This window comes from Strix uralensis, chromosome 1 (genome assembly GCF_047716275.1).
Source record: "Strix uralensis isolate ZFMK-TIS-50842 chromosome 1, bStrUra1, whole genome shotgun sequence".
NCBI lineage: Eukaryota > Metazoa > Chordata > Aves > Strigiformes > Strigidae > Strix > Strix uralensis.
The window spans coordinates 10,968,904-10,988,573 of NC_133972.1; the positions used below are offsets into that span (position 1 = coordinate 10,968,904).

Sequence of the window (19,670 nt, forward strand, 5' to 3'; positions counted from 1 at the left end):
TCCCTCATCCCCATTCACCCTCAACAAGGGAAAACATTCACTCGTTCCTGAGATGATGCTCCCACTGCAACTTGTACAACATCCTGAATAACTGCGGGCCCTGCTAGGCAGCCCTTCCAGAAGACTGCAAATCTGATCCTGGATGAGCTACAACAAAGTTTTCCATGTGCCTCACAAAGACAGCATTCAATACACTAACAACTGTCTGTAGGTAACAAATCAATAAAAATAAATATAAATTAGAAATCAGAATTCTGCTTCCTGGATTCACCAAAAAGACTAAATTTCAAACAGAATTACAAATGTAGTAATATACATGAAACTGTATATGCATTTTTTTCATAGCACCCTTTACAATGCAGCAAATTACTTTTAAATAACATTAAACTACACTATAATTCATGAAATCACTTAAATCACAACGTGAAACTTGGTCTGACTTCTTGAGAAAGCAGAAAGCAACTTACTCATATGGATTTTCCCAATGCTTTGTCATTCTTTTCTCCCTGGAAATAACTCTTTTGGTAGTTTAAAAGAGTGCCAGTTAGGACAGCACTGGGATATGACCAAGTAACCAGTGGGCAGCACATGACTGCAGTGGGATCAGTCATGGCCCCGTATGTGTGGTGTGGGGGTTGGGAATATCCATGTTGGTACACACAGATTTATACACATGAGGTCTTGACGGAAAGCTCAAGACCACTTTCCTAGCACTAGAAATGTTAAACCATAGCATTTGCTCATTTTTCTTTGGTTGTTTTTTGTAAAGCAGAAAATTAGCTCCATCTGAGAAGCTCGGCTATTCAGGGTAGCCTGTCTAGGGTAAACAGAATGTCAAAAATATTTTTGAAAGAAGTGTTTGTTCAATGAAAGATAAAATAAGTGAAAACAAATTCTTCATCTGCTATGAATGAAGAGGAAGGGAAAACCCGATATTATCAGAGCGTGTAATTAAGCTCCAAATGAAAGGATATTGTTTTTCCCCATCACAACTGTTTTGTTAAGATGCACTTCAGGGGCATAAAACCACAACAGGCATGCCATGAAACGTGAGGCCTCTCTGGAAACAAATCCCCGTTGTGTGATCAAAGAAAGATAAGTGCTGGGGTGTGAGCCTGCTCAAATTTATGAAACAGCTTTGCTTCCCACATTAAACCACAGGCTTGCAGCTTCCCTCAATAGATTTGCAAAAGCCTCTGATCGGTGAAAATCTTTATTAACTTTTTTTATAAAATACTACTATATTTATGAGACACACTTGAAGATTTTTCAACTTTCTGATCAAAATTTGATGTTGTTTCTCCTTCCTTCAGAAGACACTGACTTTCTGCACTGTTACCGCACTAACCTATGTTCTGTGCCATTAACATTTTATGCTGGTGAAAAGCAAGTTTGACAAAGTTGTCATAACACATGTTTTTATCTACAATTTCTGGATTCCTTCAGCTCGGGTTCTGTGATAATTTGACAAGTCAATATGAAACTGCTGAGGTTCATTTTTTCCAATCCAGGTGCCCAATGTCTGATGGTGCACCCAGGGAACCAGAGGGAGTCCTTCCACTGATTTTAATAGGTCCATCAGCATATTCATCCTTCACTTACACACAGCATTTACAAAACAACCAGTTTTGCAGTTGCATAGCTAGTCACCTATGTGAAATTATTCATTCTTCACTAGTACAAATAATATGCTTACAGACTCTTACAAACTTCAGAGTTGTAAGCTCAAGGGCTGGGGACGGGGGGGTACAGGGTGGTGGTGCACACTCTTGCTTGTCTTTTCAGTGAGGCCTGGCTTAGGTACTTCGAGATTACATCCCAAAACATCAAATCATTTACCTGCCTATCAAATAAAGAGCCATGCCTAAGACAAAAGAGATCATAGAAACAAAAGGAGTGTTGGCAGAAAACATGTTAATCCTTTAGTAAGTCACAGAAGGAATTTATTTGGGAAAAAACTAACAAAGCACCTTCTGTGGAGCTGACCAGGAGATACTGGAAAATACTTTTTTTTTCATAAATTACCATTACATTAAAATGGAAACACTTCAAACTCAAGGAAATTTTTGACAGACTTGGATTATGTCCCTTCTCTCGCAAATTCCAGAGGGATCAACAGAAGCAGAAACGGCTCAAGTCACAAACTTGACCTTTCACCTGGAAAAGGGCATTTCCCAAAAATCCCATTTCACAAGAGAACTTTTGAAAGCATTGACTCCAACTCAGAAAACTCTGCAATTCGAAAAACCTTGAAAATTTCTACAGAGTGCACCTGTCACCCCTTTGGCTTTCTGTGACTTTTGCTTCCAATTTCACATTTCCAAAATAAACAATTTACAGCAGTATATATGGGAACTCCAGCCAGTCTGTAGGGGAAGAACATAAATTTGAGTCTAACGAATGGTGGCTCTTAAGGATGGCCTAAACCAACACATAAAAGCAAGCTGCTTATTCCAAACAGCCAAACATACACTCAGAAGCACTCCAATGGGTGAGTAATTCTGTTTCTAATGATGGATGAAGGGTAACCTCATGTCACATAAATGTATGGAAGACAGACTTCCTCCTGGAACCTTCTCAGGAATAGCAATATTTATTGCAGCATTTTTTGTTGCTATAGTATTTATTATAGCAGTATTTATTACAGCATTTTCTATCCAAGGGGGCTCATAGTCCTGAGCTTACAACCTGATTTACACAGGTTGTAAGGGAACGCAGCAGCTACATGACATGCTGCATCATCATCTTCTTGTACTGTTTGTTTTTGGTAACACTGCTTTATTCATTGCAACACATGGGCTGTCAGTATATTTACACAGCCATACAGGATTTCCTTCCTAGCTGCATCTCGCAGGGAAGCCACCACCCATTCTGCTCTGGTCTTTTTAGCTGGTTTGTTTATTATAGCTGGAAGAAACTCTGTTTTTCTCAAACGCTCTCGCTGTTACTCAAATGTCTTCTCCACGGTTTTCACTTTGTTACCATTACAGCCTAAAGAGAGCTTGATAACTACTGATTCCTTCACAGAGTGCCAATCAGATGGATAGGCGTCAGCTCAGGACCTGAAACTACCCTGGTATGTCAGACAAGATGTGTGTTCCTGTCAGCCCTGCTCCCTCAGCATTTCAGGTTCTTCTTAAAAGACCAGAGTGCTTTTCGCCCATATAAAGTACCAGAAGAATGGATTAACAGATTTTAAAGGCTAGGGAGGTCTAATCTTCTACAGAACACCTACTTCAGAGTCTCCCCCAGCACATCTTGAGGAAACAGATGCAGTTCAGCTTCTAAATAAGTAGCTATGGAGAGGTTCAATAAAAATGTGCTATTTGCTACAGAAGCCTGATGGAAAAGACATTTGCTGTGCTGAGAAAACAGAGTGAGGCATTGAAGTCAAGCATACTACGTAATAAATATATTTTTAATATTAAACACTATTTGAAAATAATAGCTAACAGAAACAAAAAATTGCATTTTGCTTTTCAGTACTGGATTGCTGGAAAGGAGGTTTCCTATTGCTGACCCAAAGCTATAGCTATAAAGTTTATTGCAAAATATTCTATTCCTATTTCTCTTATGGTTTCAGGTTGTGTCATTAAAGTTAGCCATTTGCAATACATAAATACCTTCTTTACACTAAGATACATTTAAGTCTCTTCCTTTAGAAATCCCCGTGCCCTCAGTCCCAACACAGGGCGTTACTGCACAGATAGGGCCAGATTTTGCTATCTCTTATGACAGCTGCAAGATTTAACACTGGAGACTCTTTGAAGGGGATGCGATGAGTAGTCTCTCTGCTCTGTGCTGCCAAAATCTCACGTTTATTCTTTAAGAAAAATGGATTTGAAGACAGTCACGACTGGAAAGATGAAACACCTCTCTTCTGCTCCTTCAGTTTCTCCCAACACTGCCTTTGCCAAGTCCCCAGCACACTCTGTGGCTCCTTCTTCCTTACTCTTAAGTTGCCATCTGTAGTTTCAGCCTAGCAACACTCACACTTCTATGAGTAAGTCCAGGCCAACCACTAAAAGACCATTTGTAGTAATACTAGCACACACCACTGCAGCTGTTTCCACATACTATCTCGTAATGTCTGTCTGCCATAGAAAGTTAAATCCCCACAGTTTGCTTTGCCAGGTCCAGCCTTCAATATTACTGTCGTCTCTTGTGATGTTCCATGTTCTCGCTGGCAGAGGTGGCATCAGGGAGAGGCGAGGAGTTCCACAGGCAGGTTTCCAGCCAGAGTGATGGAACACACTCACAACCATCCTAGACAGGTGTTTCCATGTTGGCGTACAGCTAGTGGTCGTTGAGGCAATTTTGCTCAGGTTACAGAGAGGATTTAACCTTGAGATGAGTCAGAAAACTGCAGAAAAGTTGGTTGGAAGGGATTTCTAGAGGTCATACAATCCATCCTCAACCTCCTCCAACAGATGAGGTCAGCAGGGACCTTATCTAGCCAAGTCCAGAAACCCAGGATGGCAGAGCACATCCTTCCTGCATACTTCATTCTCGTGCAGCACAAACTGCCTACACAAGAAGGTTTTTCCAAATCCCTGGTCTGAACCTGCCAAACCACAGTCCATGACTGTAGCCCCTCTTGCAGTCTGCCACAAGCAGGAAGAGTTCGGCTCCTTCATTCCAGAATCCCTTCAGGAAGTTGGGATGGGTTTACATGCAAGCTGATGCTAATGAAGGTGGACAAGCCTTAAAGAGATTCGTCTGTTAACTGAAAACAAACCTTTTTTTCCCCAGAATAATGTTCTAACTCTTCTTCACTCCAGTAAGGCATGATCTTCAGCACAAGTCTCCAATGACACCTTTCACTATAACAGAAGTATTCAAAAAAGCAGAATACAGGAATCACTACCACATCCCACCCTCACCCTCCCAAGTCTTTGCAAAAGCTTCCACGCAGAGTTAGAGGCTTTAAGGGTTTTTATCATGGCCCACTTTCACCTCTTCTCGAGCTTCACAGTGGAGGGTTTCAGCTTGCCCAGCAGCACTGTTTCCACATGCAGCAGCACCTCAATAACAGGAAATAACGAGGCAAACCCAATCCCACCTGGTCAGAACAGCACTGAAGTTTCTAGCTTACACATACAGATTTGCTTGGTTTGAGCTCTTTGGATACATATTAGGTCATTACCTAGACCGAGTGTTAACATCCTGGGCTATTTGTTATTTACCAAAGTGCAGTGCTCCCAATTTGAGGAGCCATGAGTAACTTTTTAGAAGAGGAGGAGAATCGCAGGAAAAGCAAAATCGGAGCAGACCTGGTTAGCTCTTGCCAGCACAGGCTGGTTTTCCTATCAGCCATTTGGTATGTGTGTTTGGCATCTTCAAAGCTGGGTGTAATCTTTTAACTGGGTAATTCTAGTCATCCAAACGCATCCCAGGTGAACTCTAAATCCGAGTAGCTTGTGCAGTTCCTGAACTCATAAGAGTGACCTCAGCAAGAAATTCTCTTGATGATAATGTAATCTGAGCTAACTTCTTACGCACACATACGCTCTAACCAGCACACATTTGAAAGCATATTGTATATAGTGATGGACAAAACTATACCTTACAATATATAGCGCTCTGCACAGCTTTTGGCTCTACCATGTTACAAATTCATGAAAAGTGTGTAAGAACAGCCAGACCAAGTTGGTTCATCTATCAGAGTGCCCTGTATCTAACCATGTCTAAAAGCAAGAGGCCTATGGAAGAACAAGGCAAGCACAGAGTGTTATTTTGCTGATATATTTCTGCAGCTTCCAGCATTCATATTTGCTGTTTCTCTACCACGTAAACACTTAGCATTTACAACATCCCCAGCATTACAATCCACAGATTAATCACACGCTTCATGAAAACATACCTCCTTGGTTGTTCTTTTCATTTCTCTGAATAGTTTAGCATGATTAGCAAACTTCATCACCTTGCAATTAATTTTTAGCATATTATTTCCCTGATCATTTATGAATATGCTGAATACCACTGGCCCCAGCAGAAGCACTTGTAGAATTTTTTCCACCAGGAAAACAAACTATTTACTCCTCTCTGTTGACTACTTTTTAATTAGGTAGCAATGCTCAGGCACCATTCCTCTCAGACCTGGGCAACGTTCTTTGTGAACCTTTGATGAGAAATCTTAATAAAAGCCTTCTGCAAGCTCAGGTAGATGATCTTAACTGGATCACCCTAACCACATGTCCAGTGACATCTTCAAACAACTGCAGCCGGTCTGAGAGATGGCACTTACTGCTGCCTTCCCATAAACATGCTGTTTATTTCAATCCAATGTATCTGTGTCTCATTAATTGCATTCTTTCAAACAGTAAGTCCACCAAATGTAGTCAGACGTGATTATTTAGACAAAGACATTGCCATAACCTTGCTAACATTGAAGTCAATCGTTTAGTGCAGATAGTAATAAATGAGTCACCTTTTTTGCTCTTTCTACCAAAAAAGCTTCGTACACAGACTTAGCATAAATAGGAATAATGTGGGAAAATGCTGATAGGATTCTTTAGCATGAAACACATGGGGCTGGAAAAATTACCATATTCTTCAAGAGAGGCACTTCTCTAAAATCAGAATCCATAGCATGTTTTGTAGTTTTACACACAATAATAATAATAAAAAATATCTGTTCTCTTTAGAGATACCCATTGTGTTATGTTTCTTAACTGAATCTTACAGCGCCCTTTAGCTAAAGAAAACCCATTCTGTGAAGACTTGATGTATTTGACGACATCCTGTTTACTTCAAACAGGAGTTCAGTGTCACTGGATAAAGGAGATTTGAGGGCATTTGTTCAACATTTTGCTCTATAAACATAGAAACTGTATTTGAATATCCTAAGCTTTTTTGACAGTTGTGGCTTTTAAATTGCCAAGATAACATAAATAACAGCCATAAAAACAAACAGTCTAATGCTCCAATTGCAAATACAGTTCTTTCTGCTGTGATTACTATACGCTAACAAGTTTTTAGGACCCGTTCTCTGCTTTTTACTGATTATTCCTCAACTGCAAGTCAAAATCCCTCACTGGCTTCCTTAGTCCACACAGACACGTCTCCAGCTCTCAACAGATTTTGCTCACCATGAAGATCGAGCGAAAGGTCAAAAATCCAGCCTAATCACAGTCAAAGCTCGGACTCTGCAACCTGAGACCTAACCCTGCTCCCAACCAATCCCCCAAAACATTCCTGTGGACTTCAGTCGTGTCTGGAGAAGTCAGTAACTTCTCAGACTTGACTCTGGTTCAGTTTTGTCTCCAAGTACAGTTACAGCATGCTGTAGACTTATATAAACCGAGTATCTCCTGATTATTACCTCTTCCCGCCCCCCCCCCCTCCCTTTTTCCTAAAGCAGGGGAGTCTCTTCCCCTCTCTTTCCTGACCTGAAAGCAAAGCACTTCCACAGAAAGCATCTCCATCAAACAGCAAACCCCCTGGCATACAATTAAATAACTCGCATCAGCACTTCCATCTCTAAAAATGCTGAAAAAAAGGAAATAGAAGTGATGTGTAAAGGTCACCTTTAGCCTGATTAATCCCAAAATTGAGTAACTACATCCTGGCAAAACAATAGTCATTTTTCTAGGATCACCAGTCACAAGGGACAGAACATAAACCACCTCTGATCTATTTGATGAGGTTTATTATCCCGGAAGAAAGTGAAATTAGACATCCCTCCCCAAGTTACTAACAAAAATAATCTGACAAAGGAGAGTAGTATTTCAGAAGAGTTAGCAAAACTACAAGTTCAGAAACAGAGAAAGATAATTTGAAGAAGATAATTTGCCATGCTCTGAGGGTTTTTTTTAACCTTCCATGTGACTTTTTTTCTGAACAAAACTGCTTTTCTGCAGGCAGTTTTACTCCTACCACATCATAAAGACTATTTTATGATCTCCGAAAAATTACATGGTTGACATTGGTACTTGATTTGGGCATGCATATTTACTTTCCTTGCCCCTCTCTGCTACGCTATTTTTTTTCCTCCAGTTTTCTCTGTTGTGATTGGGAAGGTGAAGGTGTCTTGCCCTGTATGTGCACAGGGCCCACCACCACAGGAGATTTCAGATTCTGTGTACCTCTCAAAACCTTTCTGCACTAATGGTATCGCTGTCGTCATACATCCATCATATAAAATGTCTGTGTTTGTATTTTGATTTTTCAATGCCATCTTACATAAAATGAATGGCATACTAGTGTGTAAGAAAGAAAGAAAACCAAAAAACAAGTTCACCTACTCACCTAGACAGCAATAATTTACCCTGAAGTTTCAAATCAGCAGCACAGTCATCAGATTGACAGTTCCTCTCAAAAACAGTCTGTGAAAAACAGGGAGAAGAACTGTTACAGCATGAAAAGAGTAAGATCAAAATTCAAAGACGGAACATTCTTGGATGAAGTAAAACCCCACCAAAATCTGTGATACAGGAATATATGCTGTGAGTGTTAAAGAAACTCAAGGGCAGGCAAATCTCTTCTTTATCAGAATAATTTTTATTCTCTTCTAACTGAACAAGAAGTTTCACCAAAACTAGACTCTCTCAGATGTTTTCCTCAATTCATTCCCACTTCTCATCTGACAAGAATTACTGCTCACACAATATTTCTGGCACTCTTATTTCTCCTCCCAATGCAGGTGCATGAAAACAAAACAGAATATAAACTATTTATGAAACTATTTTCAGTCCTAATAATTGCAAGTAAGGAAATCGTGCAAACATATTCACTAGCCTGTATTAAAGATAAGGAATTAAACTTTTTTTTATATATATATTTTATGTATGGTAGGAAGCATTTCTGCAATCCTGCAAGCAACAGAAAATTACAAAAACTGTTACATACCCTCAAATAATGGAACCATTGTCAATCTTGTGAACTCTGGTAAAGACTATAATTTAGAAAATTTAACAGATTGATAAAGCTAGGAACTGTGAAAGGACAACATACCACTAGACACGGGCATGCTATTTAAGCAGCAAAAAGAAGGGGAATATGTGAAAAGTCTATGACCCTGTGCAAATCTCTATTACAGTTTGCCATGGCTACATGAGGCAGCCGCCAGTGGGTGAAAGATGAGGACAGGAACATGTCCCTGGCGTCCAAGAAACTCAGATGCTGTCAAGATCATGGTTATTTTCCCCTGCTGTTGAGAACAGAGACCAATACCGTTCTGAACATATGACTAGACTTTTCAGGCTGGAGGATTCATTCTTTCAGAGTTGTAATGCTCTTCAGCTTACCAAGTATTCAAAGGACAAACACCCAAAATGAGGGTTGCCAACACTGTTTAGCTAGCAAACCTGACAATCCACCCATCTCTTCCTTTCATATGAAAGTTCCTTTCTACGGTCTTGGCTTTGTGACTTTTTTTACCAAAGTAAATATCAAATATATTTCAATCATAAGTGCAAAGACAGATCAAATCCGTGCAAGACACACGTAACGGTCAGGTAGGATTGGAGACACTCAGGGGGGAAAAAACAAAAAAAGAAGATAGTTAATAAAGTTTTTAAGAGTTCTGCCCAACTCTATCAGGACTGGAGAATGACTTTGAATCTTGATCCCAGAGGGCATACAGACTTCTAGTCCTTGTCTCTCCAGGAAGATTCTTGGCTAAGGAGACAGCTTGCCCTCCTTTTTCTATATTGTCAGAGCTCTCAGAAAAGGAGTAGATCTTTATGAAGATTAATTGGTGCTGGACTAGCCAATATCAAACTATGCTGTAGGTTGCACTGAGTTGCAGAGAAAAGAAAGGTGGGAGGTGACCAGTGCATATGGGGTTATTTAGTTTGTCCTTTCACTTTCCTCTCCCACCTTTTGCTTTCTCAGAATCTCAGAAGTGGAAATTGTTGATGATTTAAACACAAGGGCTGAACTTATCCTTCCTCCTTAATAAAGGCTACCACACCAAAGGACAAGAATAGCCCTGAGAGGGCAACCGGCACAAGGTATCCCTCTGAAAACATGGCACGTTTCAGAGGTAGAGTCTCAAAAGCCCTCAGAATTAATCCTCAACCACCATAGTAGCTATATATGGGAAAGACCATTTGACTTTCAGAGGAGAAAGAAAAATAAACTGTAAAAATATTCTTGCCTGACAGTTTCCCTATTTGCATTGCAGAAACCTTGGCAAACCAAACAGAGCGATCAAAGATACGACCTGCACATTTCAAAGATTGAAGTACTGTAAGTACATTTAAGTAACCACCTAATAATCCTGGAATTTTGTTACTAAATCTATAGTTGTGGTTCTTTAAAAAAAATGAAAAAATACCTCGTTTTCTGAAACTACTGAGCATGTAACTCTTCCAACATACCATGCACTAGACAGCAAGCTACTTTGAAATACAGTGGGAGCATTTGATTGCGTCACAGAAACTCAAGTTCCTACACAGTACCGGGATAGGAGAAGGAAATAAGGATGGAGTCCCCAGATCCATAACTGCAGGAGGAGTGAACCCTTTGCTTCTGTGGAGGATCTTGAAACCATTCAAGGTTTGAGGGGAGAAAGGATTTCCAGTCCAGCCAGCTGCTAGGACCTATCAATGCAGCCACAGCTAGTTCAGCAGTGCACTTCCATTGCATGCTAATGACATCTATGGACTATTTAGCTATTTTCTGCTGTTGCCCTGGTCTGGATAGATCTTACCATGACTCTACGCCACCTCCCCCTTTTGGTATGCCTGCCAGAGCCTCAACCCTGTAGCTTCTCACAGTCAATCTACTTCTTCCATTTTCTCCTATCTTGAGCTTCCCCTTCCCCAGCTTGTTGCTGCTTCTGCCTTTCCCGTTGACTAATCCCTGCCTGTTCAAATCCCTCCTAAAGAACTAAGAAGTAAACACACTTTAAGTCGTCATAACATTTGTGAACGCTGCTTATATATTCTGTTACTGTGCCCTTACTTGGGCTGTTATTTCTTTGGGCCAGAAACTGTACCTAACGCAACACTGCATGTTGTTAGAGCAGGAGTCCATTCCTGGGATACGCACCGGCCCTTCTAGAATATAATCACTAACTTTAACTCTAAGCAATCTTTAAAGTAGTTTCAGCTACCATTGTACAGTACCAGTTTTAGGCATTTATAGAGCCCTTTACATATTAAAAGTGTTGAACAAGTTAACCAACGGGCTGTATGTATTATCTAGAACTGGAAAAAGGGAAGTAGGACAAAACAAATTCATTGCACTGTGGAAACACTTCATAACTTTTGCTGTTACTGTTACCCAAAGTGAAGAGGAGCAATCCTGAACAGTGGTTTTAATGAAGTCGAATTGATTCCTACTGGATTCCACTTATATTGTACCAAGTACCTCACAGCTTTGAATATGTGTATCAGGGATGGTCAGGAAGCTTCTTTACCTAAGAAATACTTACAAGAAAAATTGTAAGGGGGGTGGGGGTGGAGAAGGGGCAAAAAATTGTCCTGAATGAGAAACACAGTTGCATCTCTTATTTCAAGGCCACTGTGCTTTTGTCTGGCATTTCCAGGAGGGAAATAGGTGTTTGTGTGTTCAGTAGCAGAGACAGAATAACCTCAGTGTTTCTAGGACACATCTTTACTGTACAAACACAAAGCTAACGTAAAGCGCATGCACAGCGAGTCTGTCGGACTTCCTGCAATCACCAGATCTACAGCAATGCACAGAGCAAATCCAGTATTTCCAAGGTCCACGATTTCCCTCTGCACTCTCCCCTGCTGCACTGAATACAGCAGCTACGGGGAATTGCTCCACAGAGGTTCCCACCAGGTCACCAAACTTCCCAGAAAAACATGGTTTTCTCAAAAGTGTGGCAACTTTTCCAGGTAGAAAATATGATGCTTTTTGAGAGGTCAAGGAATGTGGCAGATATATCCTGAAGGGTTAGCAGAAATGGGTGTTGTTCATGTCCTCCAGAGGGTAAGTCAAAAAGCCTACAGTAAGATACACTCATTATAAAGAGTGAATGTACACATCTGTACACGATTAAATGTACAGTAGGTAAGGAGACACCTAGAGCCAGCTGATAAGGAAGGGAGTATGTCTAAACAGGCACTGAGATCAGGGCCCCCAGGCAAGTACCTTTGTGTCCACTCTGCCTCTTGAAGAGATGTAGTGGCTTAAATTCCACATTTTCTGGTAAAGGCCAGGGTAAATGTACAGTCCTCTGCCCGAAGGATGAATCCCTAGTTCCAGTATCCTAAGCACAAAGCTGCTGGGTACTGGGTGTGAAGGTATTTCTCCTTCCTGCTGATTGTGGACTGTTAAGGAATGCTGCTGGGAGGTAAAACAAGCTACAAGGAGCCTGGCTTCTCAGAGCTCTCTTCTCAGAGGAGGGTAATCTGGGATTTCAAACCTGGCTCACTAAATTGCTTCACTTTCTTTCAATGGCTATCTAAGATTAAAACACATCTATGTTTCTGGGAGTAGGGAAGAGAACAGGAAACAGAAAACTAAGAAAACCTGTGTTTATGGCACTTCTACCCACAGAGAATACTGGAAATCATCCAATAAACAAAGAAAAAAAAAAAGTATTTCAAGACGTTCAACCTCCCAAAATTCAGGGAAGCACATGGAAATTTCAGGTTGCAGCCAAAAAGTGCAATCAAGACTTTGAGAGGTTGCCAGTACTGGTTCCAGGAAGAGCTGTGCCTATCCTTTCACAGAAAAGGGGAAGTGACAGCTGAAGGACAATGCTTGAAGAAAAGAGGGAGAAACAGGATTCTCAAATGAACCCTTGAAAACATGTTGGTTTATGGTCTGGATAAGAGAATAGTGATTCACTCTGATCAGGCCTTAACTGCTTCCTCACACATCAGTCTACAAAAGGTTCAGAGAGCAGGTCTCAAAAGGTGGCAGAGCTGGCCTTGGGTAACTGAGGATCCATTCCTTTAACTTTATAAACTGTGCCACATACTTCAGTAGGATAATTTAGGTTATGCTAGGTAATCTGCGTTAAGAATACAGTATTCCGATCTCTACATTGATTTCTTGTAAATTGTCACCATACCCTACGGTATGTGAAGGGATGACTTAACAATTAGATCATGCTAGTAACACAAAAGCAATTCTATTTAAAGGATGCAGGATAAGGAGGCTTGTTAGTCTAATAATTCTTTACTTTTTAGATCTTGATGCAATATGGCTATTACCATGTTATCTGGTGAAGTTGGGTTCCTGGGTCCTTATTTAGGGACCAGGATATGTGATCCAACTTTCAAAAGTACTGAGCTGTAAGCAAACTTCACTGCCTTTTCCAGGAACTATCTCCTGTTATATAGCTTTAAAAATCAGTCAGAGAGGGACCTGGGGGTGTTGATTGACAGCTGGCTGAACAGGAGCCAGCAGTGTGCCCAGGTGGCCAAGAAGGCCAATGGCATCCTGGCTTGTATCAGAAATAGCGTGGCCAGCAGGGACAGGGAAGGGATCTTGCCCCTGTACTCGGCACTGGTGAGGCCGCACCTCGATGACTGTGTTCAGTTTTGGGCCCCTCACTACAAAAAGGCCATTGAATGACTCGAGCGTGTCCAGAGAAGGGCAACGGAGCTGGTGCAGGGTCTGGAGCACAGGTCTGATGGGGAGCGGCTGAGGGAACTGGGGGTGTTTAGTCTGGAGAAGAGGAGGCTGAGGGGAGACCTCATCGCCCTCTACAGCTACCTGAAAGGAGGGTGCAGAGAGGGGGGATGAGTCTCTTGAACCAAGGAACAAGCAATAGGACAAGAAGGAATGGCCTCAAGCTGTGCCAGGGAAGGTTTAGACTGGATATTAGGAAGCATTTCTTTGCAGAAGGGGTTGTTGGAATGGGCTGCCCAGGGCAGGGGGGGAGTCCCCATCCCTGGAGGGGTTGAAGAGTCGGGTTGACCCAGCGCTGAGGGATCTGGTGGAGTTGAGAACGGTCAGTGTGAGGTTAATGGTTGGACTAGATGATCTACAAGGTCTTTTCCAACCTAGATGATTCTGTGGAATCAATCACTTTGATATTAATGTGCCTAAGTATAGATTTTAGACCTTTATTTACTGTGTCTTCAAATTTTCAAGTTGCCTGCAAAATAAAGCTATTATCTACAGATCTATTGACCACAGAAAAAGAGTGACTGACTCTCCCCAGACATCCTATGCTTCACTGTACTACTCATGAAAACCGTGCATTCATATATCCTGCTGAGCCAACTGCAAAATGGCCGATTTAAATTCCCACTAGAAAAGCAATTAATATTGTGAAAAACCTTCCAGGATTTCATCAGATGTGCTGGCTAAAATGAGAACGCACGATTTCCACAATACCCCTACTGAGTGGTGGAGCAAACGTGTGATGAAGGCAAGAATACCAGGGGAGCGATAAGCGTTCGATAGAATCCTACTACAAAACCAGAGAGCCGTGATGGTACTGCATGATGCAGGGGACCAAGATTAGCTAGCAAGCTCCCTCAGCTCCACGTAGATTTCATCAGAGCATGTCTTCATACAAAGAAAACAGATGCTCATTTATAGTGCATTAGCGTAAGAAAACAGAAACTGGCCAGTAATCATTATTTTACTACACAAGTAAGGTTGCAACCATGTTAAGTTGAACTTCTCCAGCTGGAGAAAGCTACAGGGGAATTCATCCACTTTATTGAGAGGAAGACTCTGGGCCTATGGCTCATGACTAGCACATTGCCACTTGTCAAGCCATCGAAGACCAAATGCAACCATTTCTCCCCTACTTCAGCCGCATCCTGCTTTCAGTAAGTTTTTAGAAGCTGGGCTGGAGCACCAAGCTAAAAAGGAGAGAGGACACTCAAATATTAGATGAGCAGCAACTCCCAAATGAAATCAGCTGTTCAGAAAAGATCAGGCATGAAACCTGTTAGCTATTGACAGCAAGCATAAATTAATGAACATATGTATTAGTTATTCCTCACAGCAGTGAATGAATTTAACAATGCTTTTGTCCTCATATTCTCCTGGGGTGAAGAATTACAATTGGTGGCAATAGAAATACGCCCCCAGCCTTTCAGAGCTTTATTAGAGCTCTTGTCTGACTCACTCATTTTTCAGGCTGAGGCGATTTTTTTTTTTTTTAAATCATTAGTAGTTCAAATCATCCAAATAATGTTCTCATTTTACAAGACTTCAGACCTTATAAATTCATAGAACAATAGATGGGAAAGACCTATTGGGTTAATTGTCCCATCTCCCCATACCATTATAGAATGGATTTCTGCAGCACATTTCTCAATATATTTTCCTGTCTTGTCTTAAATGGTCTTCCATTTGTTTTAGATGACTACAGAATAATTCAATTATATCATCTCAGGAGGGTTCTTTAATGATATTTGAGCACATTTTCTACTCCAAACCTCCTTTCTAAAAGTGGAACCATGCAAGATGAATCTTTTTCACTTAGGATGCCTTCATACTTAAACATTTTAACATAAGAGCCAAAACCTTTGTTACTTATCACACAAGTCTGTAATTAAAAATATAAAAGCATAACAACAACAATAAATGAAAGACAGATGTGGCATCTGTTTTGTCAGCTGGAAATGCAAAAGAAGACTTCAAATCATCGGATACACAATTTATGTCTACCTTTAGCTCATTTAGAACCCCAAGGATATGTGAAAGTTCTATCCTATAATCCACCTGCACTTCAGTGGCTTTGTATTTATGAATGCTACCCTGAACCAACAAGGATTTTGTGGCACTGAGGTACTCTGAACTGAATGAACTAATACTATCATATTATCTCCTCTCAAAATGTTAGGTAATCCAATTAAGCTCTACTGATCCTTCATATAACTGCTGAAAAGATTTGAACAGAGCTAATGGAGCTTGGCTTCCGGAAGTCTGTCACCAGTCTCTGTGGCTTTTTAAGAATATTACAATTTTCTTTTATAGCTCCACGCATAAGCAGGAACTCCCCCTTTCTTACAATTACAATTCTCCATCCACAGAGTAGTTTGGAAATGAAATGCATGTTGTTACGCTCAACTGCAGAAATTATGCAGTAGGATTTTAAGTTAGGGTTCAGTTTGCAAATGCTTACATGATCATCTCTCTTTTCTCTACTTATTTATATGAAGAACCTGTAAACTAAATCAAGTAATTCACATCCTGCCACCTAAGACAGGATAGTCTGACCCTCCCCTAGCACATATGCCAAGATATGAAGGTCTATATATCTGTGTGTGCATTTGTGTGTATATTAGCATGTGATATTGGCTAGTGTTCTTTAGGCAGCCCATGAGATCTAAACCTGGGGATTAAACCATGTTTTACACATTCTCAGTTATGTTGTTTTTCCTCTACTATTAAACAGGAATATGAACAAGTTGGACAATTACTGGCCAAGCCTGTCATTACTTAAGAACGAGCATATAGAAACCTGCATACTGTCAGAGGCACTGATTTCCACTCATTCTTACTTCAGCAAGTTTGCTAATTATAAACATTTCAGAGGTACAATACATCTGGACACCTGCTGTTCTTGTTCAGTTCTGAATCTCTTCCAGATTTGCAGATCTTTCCTCTTTACTGCCATTCAAGAACAGCAAAAAAAAAAAAAAAAAAAAGAGAAAGCAGGCAAATGTAATACTCAGCCTAATCCAGTACATGCTCAGGGTGGGTCCTTTCCAGATTTCCTGGCATGAACAGCACCCAGTACCTGCCAGTTCAGCACCAACTCTGACCAAATTTGTCTAGAGCAAAAGACAGACACCACTAAAGGGATGGAAGAGGGAGGCGTGGAAATCATTACTTTCAGCTACCCCACTCCAGCCAAAGGGAAAATCATGGCAACTAAGCAGGAAGGGTGGCACATGGTGGATCTTTGCAAGAATAAATGCCGAAGATAACTTGGGAGCTCACTCTGCCCAAAGGGGAAAGAGTTTAGTGGCAAGACGTTTCATCTGGAACATGGCAACTGGGCTGACTCTTGCAGTCTCCTGAAGACTTCCTATGTGCCTAGGTATAAGTCAGTTAATCTTCAAACTTTCCACCTACCCAGCTACTGACAGGTATACTAAGGTACTGAGGCTTCGGCTGTACCAGTAAATTAAACTGTCCTGTCCTCCAAGATAGGAGCATCCTAACTCCTGACTCATGCCTGGGAATGGTTTGCAGTAGTTGGCACAGGCTAAAGTCATGCCAAGAGCCACTTCAGCAGCTTACCAGGATAAAGATGTTTTTCCAATGCCTAGAAATGCTCCAGCCACAGCTCAGTTTGCTGGCAGAGACATGACCTGAGTCAAGCAGGCACACAGGGATGTCTGCTCTGGAGAAGGCACCCCTGACAAACCTGGGCCACGCTGTGTGTATGGACGCTACATTTCAGCCCGTCCAGATCTGTCATTGCTTTGTTCTCAGTATGAGATCAGGGGGGTGCATGCATGTTTTAAAATAGAGGATGGAATTATTTGTGCCGGAAACCAAAAATTACTAAAGGTGTTCATAATTCAGCTCCATAAATATCCTCCTGTACCTTCTCATACCTGCCAACTAAGCTAATTTACATGCAAATACTTAGCCAGCTTTTCAAACACAAGTATTTCCAAAAAATAGTCCTCTGCTTTAAAAAGGTGAAGTTTATGCCAGAGATGTGCAGCCTCAGCCACCTGGAGGTGTAGCACCGTACCCAAATTCTCACTGCAAGTCAGTGACACAGTTGGGAACAGAACGCCCTAAAACATTTTCTGTCTCTTCTTATAACTTACAAGGAGTTTTATGGCAGACCATTCACAAAGTCCTGAAGACACTGACGCAATTAAATCTACGGATAATATTTTCCTATAACAAAATGGTGTCTCCATCCACATAACAGCAGGTGATTTTATTACAGTATTTAGAACAGGCAGAATTCTAGCATACCACATTTTGAACTCTAAAATACATTACTGCATACTACTAGGAACAAATCCCCACTGTATTTGGCTGGAGATCTTTCTCCTTCTTGGTTGACATGTATTTATACAGTGGGTATACAAAAATAAATGTTATAGTACAAACCACTTACAACGAACTAAGCCAAACCAAGTTCTAAATACACATTCGTTTCCCTGAAGTAAGAAGACTTATTAGTTTTTTCCAGTGGATGGAAGTAGCAACTGGATTTGGGAGGCAACAAAGAAGCTCATGGAAAGTCATCCTCAGGGTGGGAAATTTTAAAGTTCATAATACACACTCAAAAAGTAGAATCTTTTTTTTCCCCCACCCAGTCTTGACCCACCAGAGATTTTCTGTTTGAGCAAAACTGAGCTGGCTAGCCACTTACAACTTAGAAAGCTGTAATCTTCTCCATGCAACCAGTCTCCACCCAACAATTGTATAAGTTGCCAAGGTATCTATCAATAGACATGTACACATAACCCTTAAGTATTTGCCTTTGCTACCACAAAAAATTACACCAAGCTACAGAAACCATTGTTTCCGGTAAGCTTATACAAGAACCAAGAAAATAATTAAGTCTATGAAAAAATCAACCATTACTGTATCTTGGACCAAAGAGTCCCTCAGACCAGTTTAATTACATTATTACTTCATTTTGAAGTATCAGAGCCTCTTTGCTTACAAAAAAAATGGCCAATATATGAAGTCCCAAAATTGCATGCTTTTTCATTAGGAAATTTCAGTTAAGATTCTTTTCTTCAAATCAATCAGACATTCAAATTATTTATCATAATTTGATTGTTTCAAGCACAGTTCATTTAGGAATAGAAGCAGGCTCCTTCACTTAACCAAGGTTTGGTTTTGTTTTGTTTTATTTTTAAATACAAGCATTTTGCACTGCCTTACAGTAAAAACTGCATTATTTTAACATAAAGGTGACCAATAAATAAAAGCATTTTGACTGATATCCCACATCCATGCACTCCTTTACTACTATAGCTCTGCTTTGGTCGAAGTGATAACGTACAAGACCAGACTGCTCTCTCACATACAGTGTAATACTGATTTAAAGGATGAATATCCAACAAAATCCTTTTCTGTGGTTATGTTATTAGGGAGATGTCACTTCTGGTGGTGGGTGTCCAAGATGACTCCTTAATGCATAAGAGCAAAGCACCATGAAGAACTTTATATGTTCAATATAATCTTCAATTCTCATGTCAAGAGGCCTCTTGATGGCTTTCCTATCTCCTTGCTTGTGAGCCATAGGTCTGCACACTCTTTTTGGGAAGTCAGGCATGCATGCAGGGAACATCTGGTTCATGAAAAACAAAACTGAAATCCCAGTGCAAGGGATCACTTCAGCTTCAACACCACTTTAGTTTAAATAAAATCATATCTAGGTAACTATAAAGCCCACATGTCTGCAAGATGAGTGGCTTTTCAAGTAGGTCTAGCAGACCTGCAGTAGGATCTTGAAAGACAGAAGTCTCCCCCTTTCCTGCCCAGTCTCAGCTCCCTCCCATTTCTTCAGCTGTTCACTACTTCCAGCTGCTTCTCCTGCATTCATTCACAAAAACCAGTCACCTGGGCTTTTTAGAAAAGTGTCAACCTCTTAACAGTATCTTAATGGTGCCTCAAAGCAACAGATGCAACATTTCTGATTTCAAAATGCCAAATCTTATTGGATCAATAGGATCTAGGGCTTTTGAAAACCACACACAACTAGCTATATTTAAAGACTTCAGTACTAGCACCAACACTAAGTTTGTCCACCTGCCCTCACTCGTGCTGTATCTTCTGAAAACAGAGTC

At 40.7% G+C, this 19,670-nt stretch overlaps 1 protein-coding gene across 2 annotated transcripts in view; it reads right to left on the reverse strand.

Annotated features, from left to right (window-relative positions):
• ITGA9 (integrin subunit alpha 9) overlaps positions 1-19,670 on the reverse strand; it is a 228,945-nt gene that overhangs the window by 91,752 nt on the left and 117,523 nt on the right. For both annotated transcript variants that reach the window (XM_074881876.1, XM_074881788.1), the window contains exon 17: positions 8,251-8,327. In XM_074881876.1, coding sequence (XP_074737977.1) covers positions 8,251-8,327 — 77 coding nt within the window. The remainder of the gene's footprint in view (positions 1-8,250; positions 8,328-19,670) is intronic.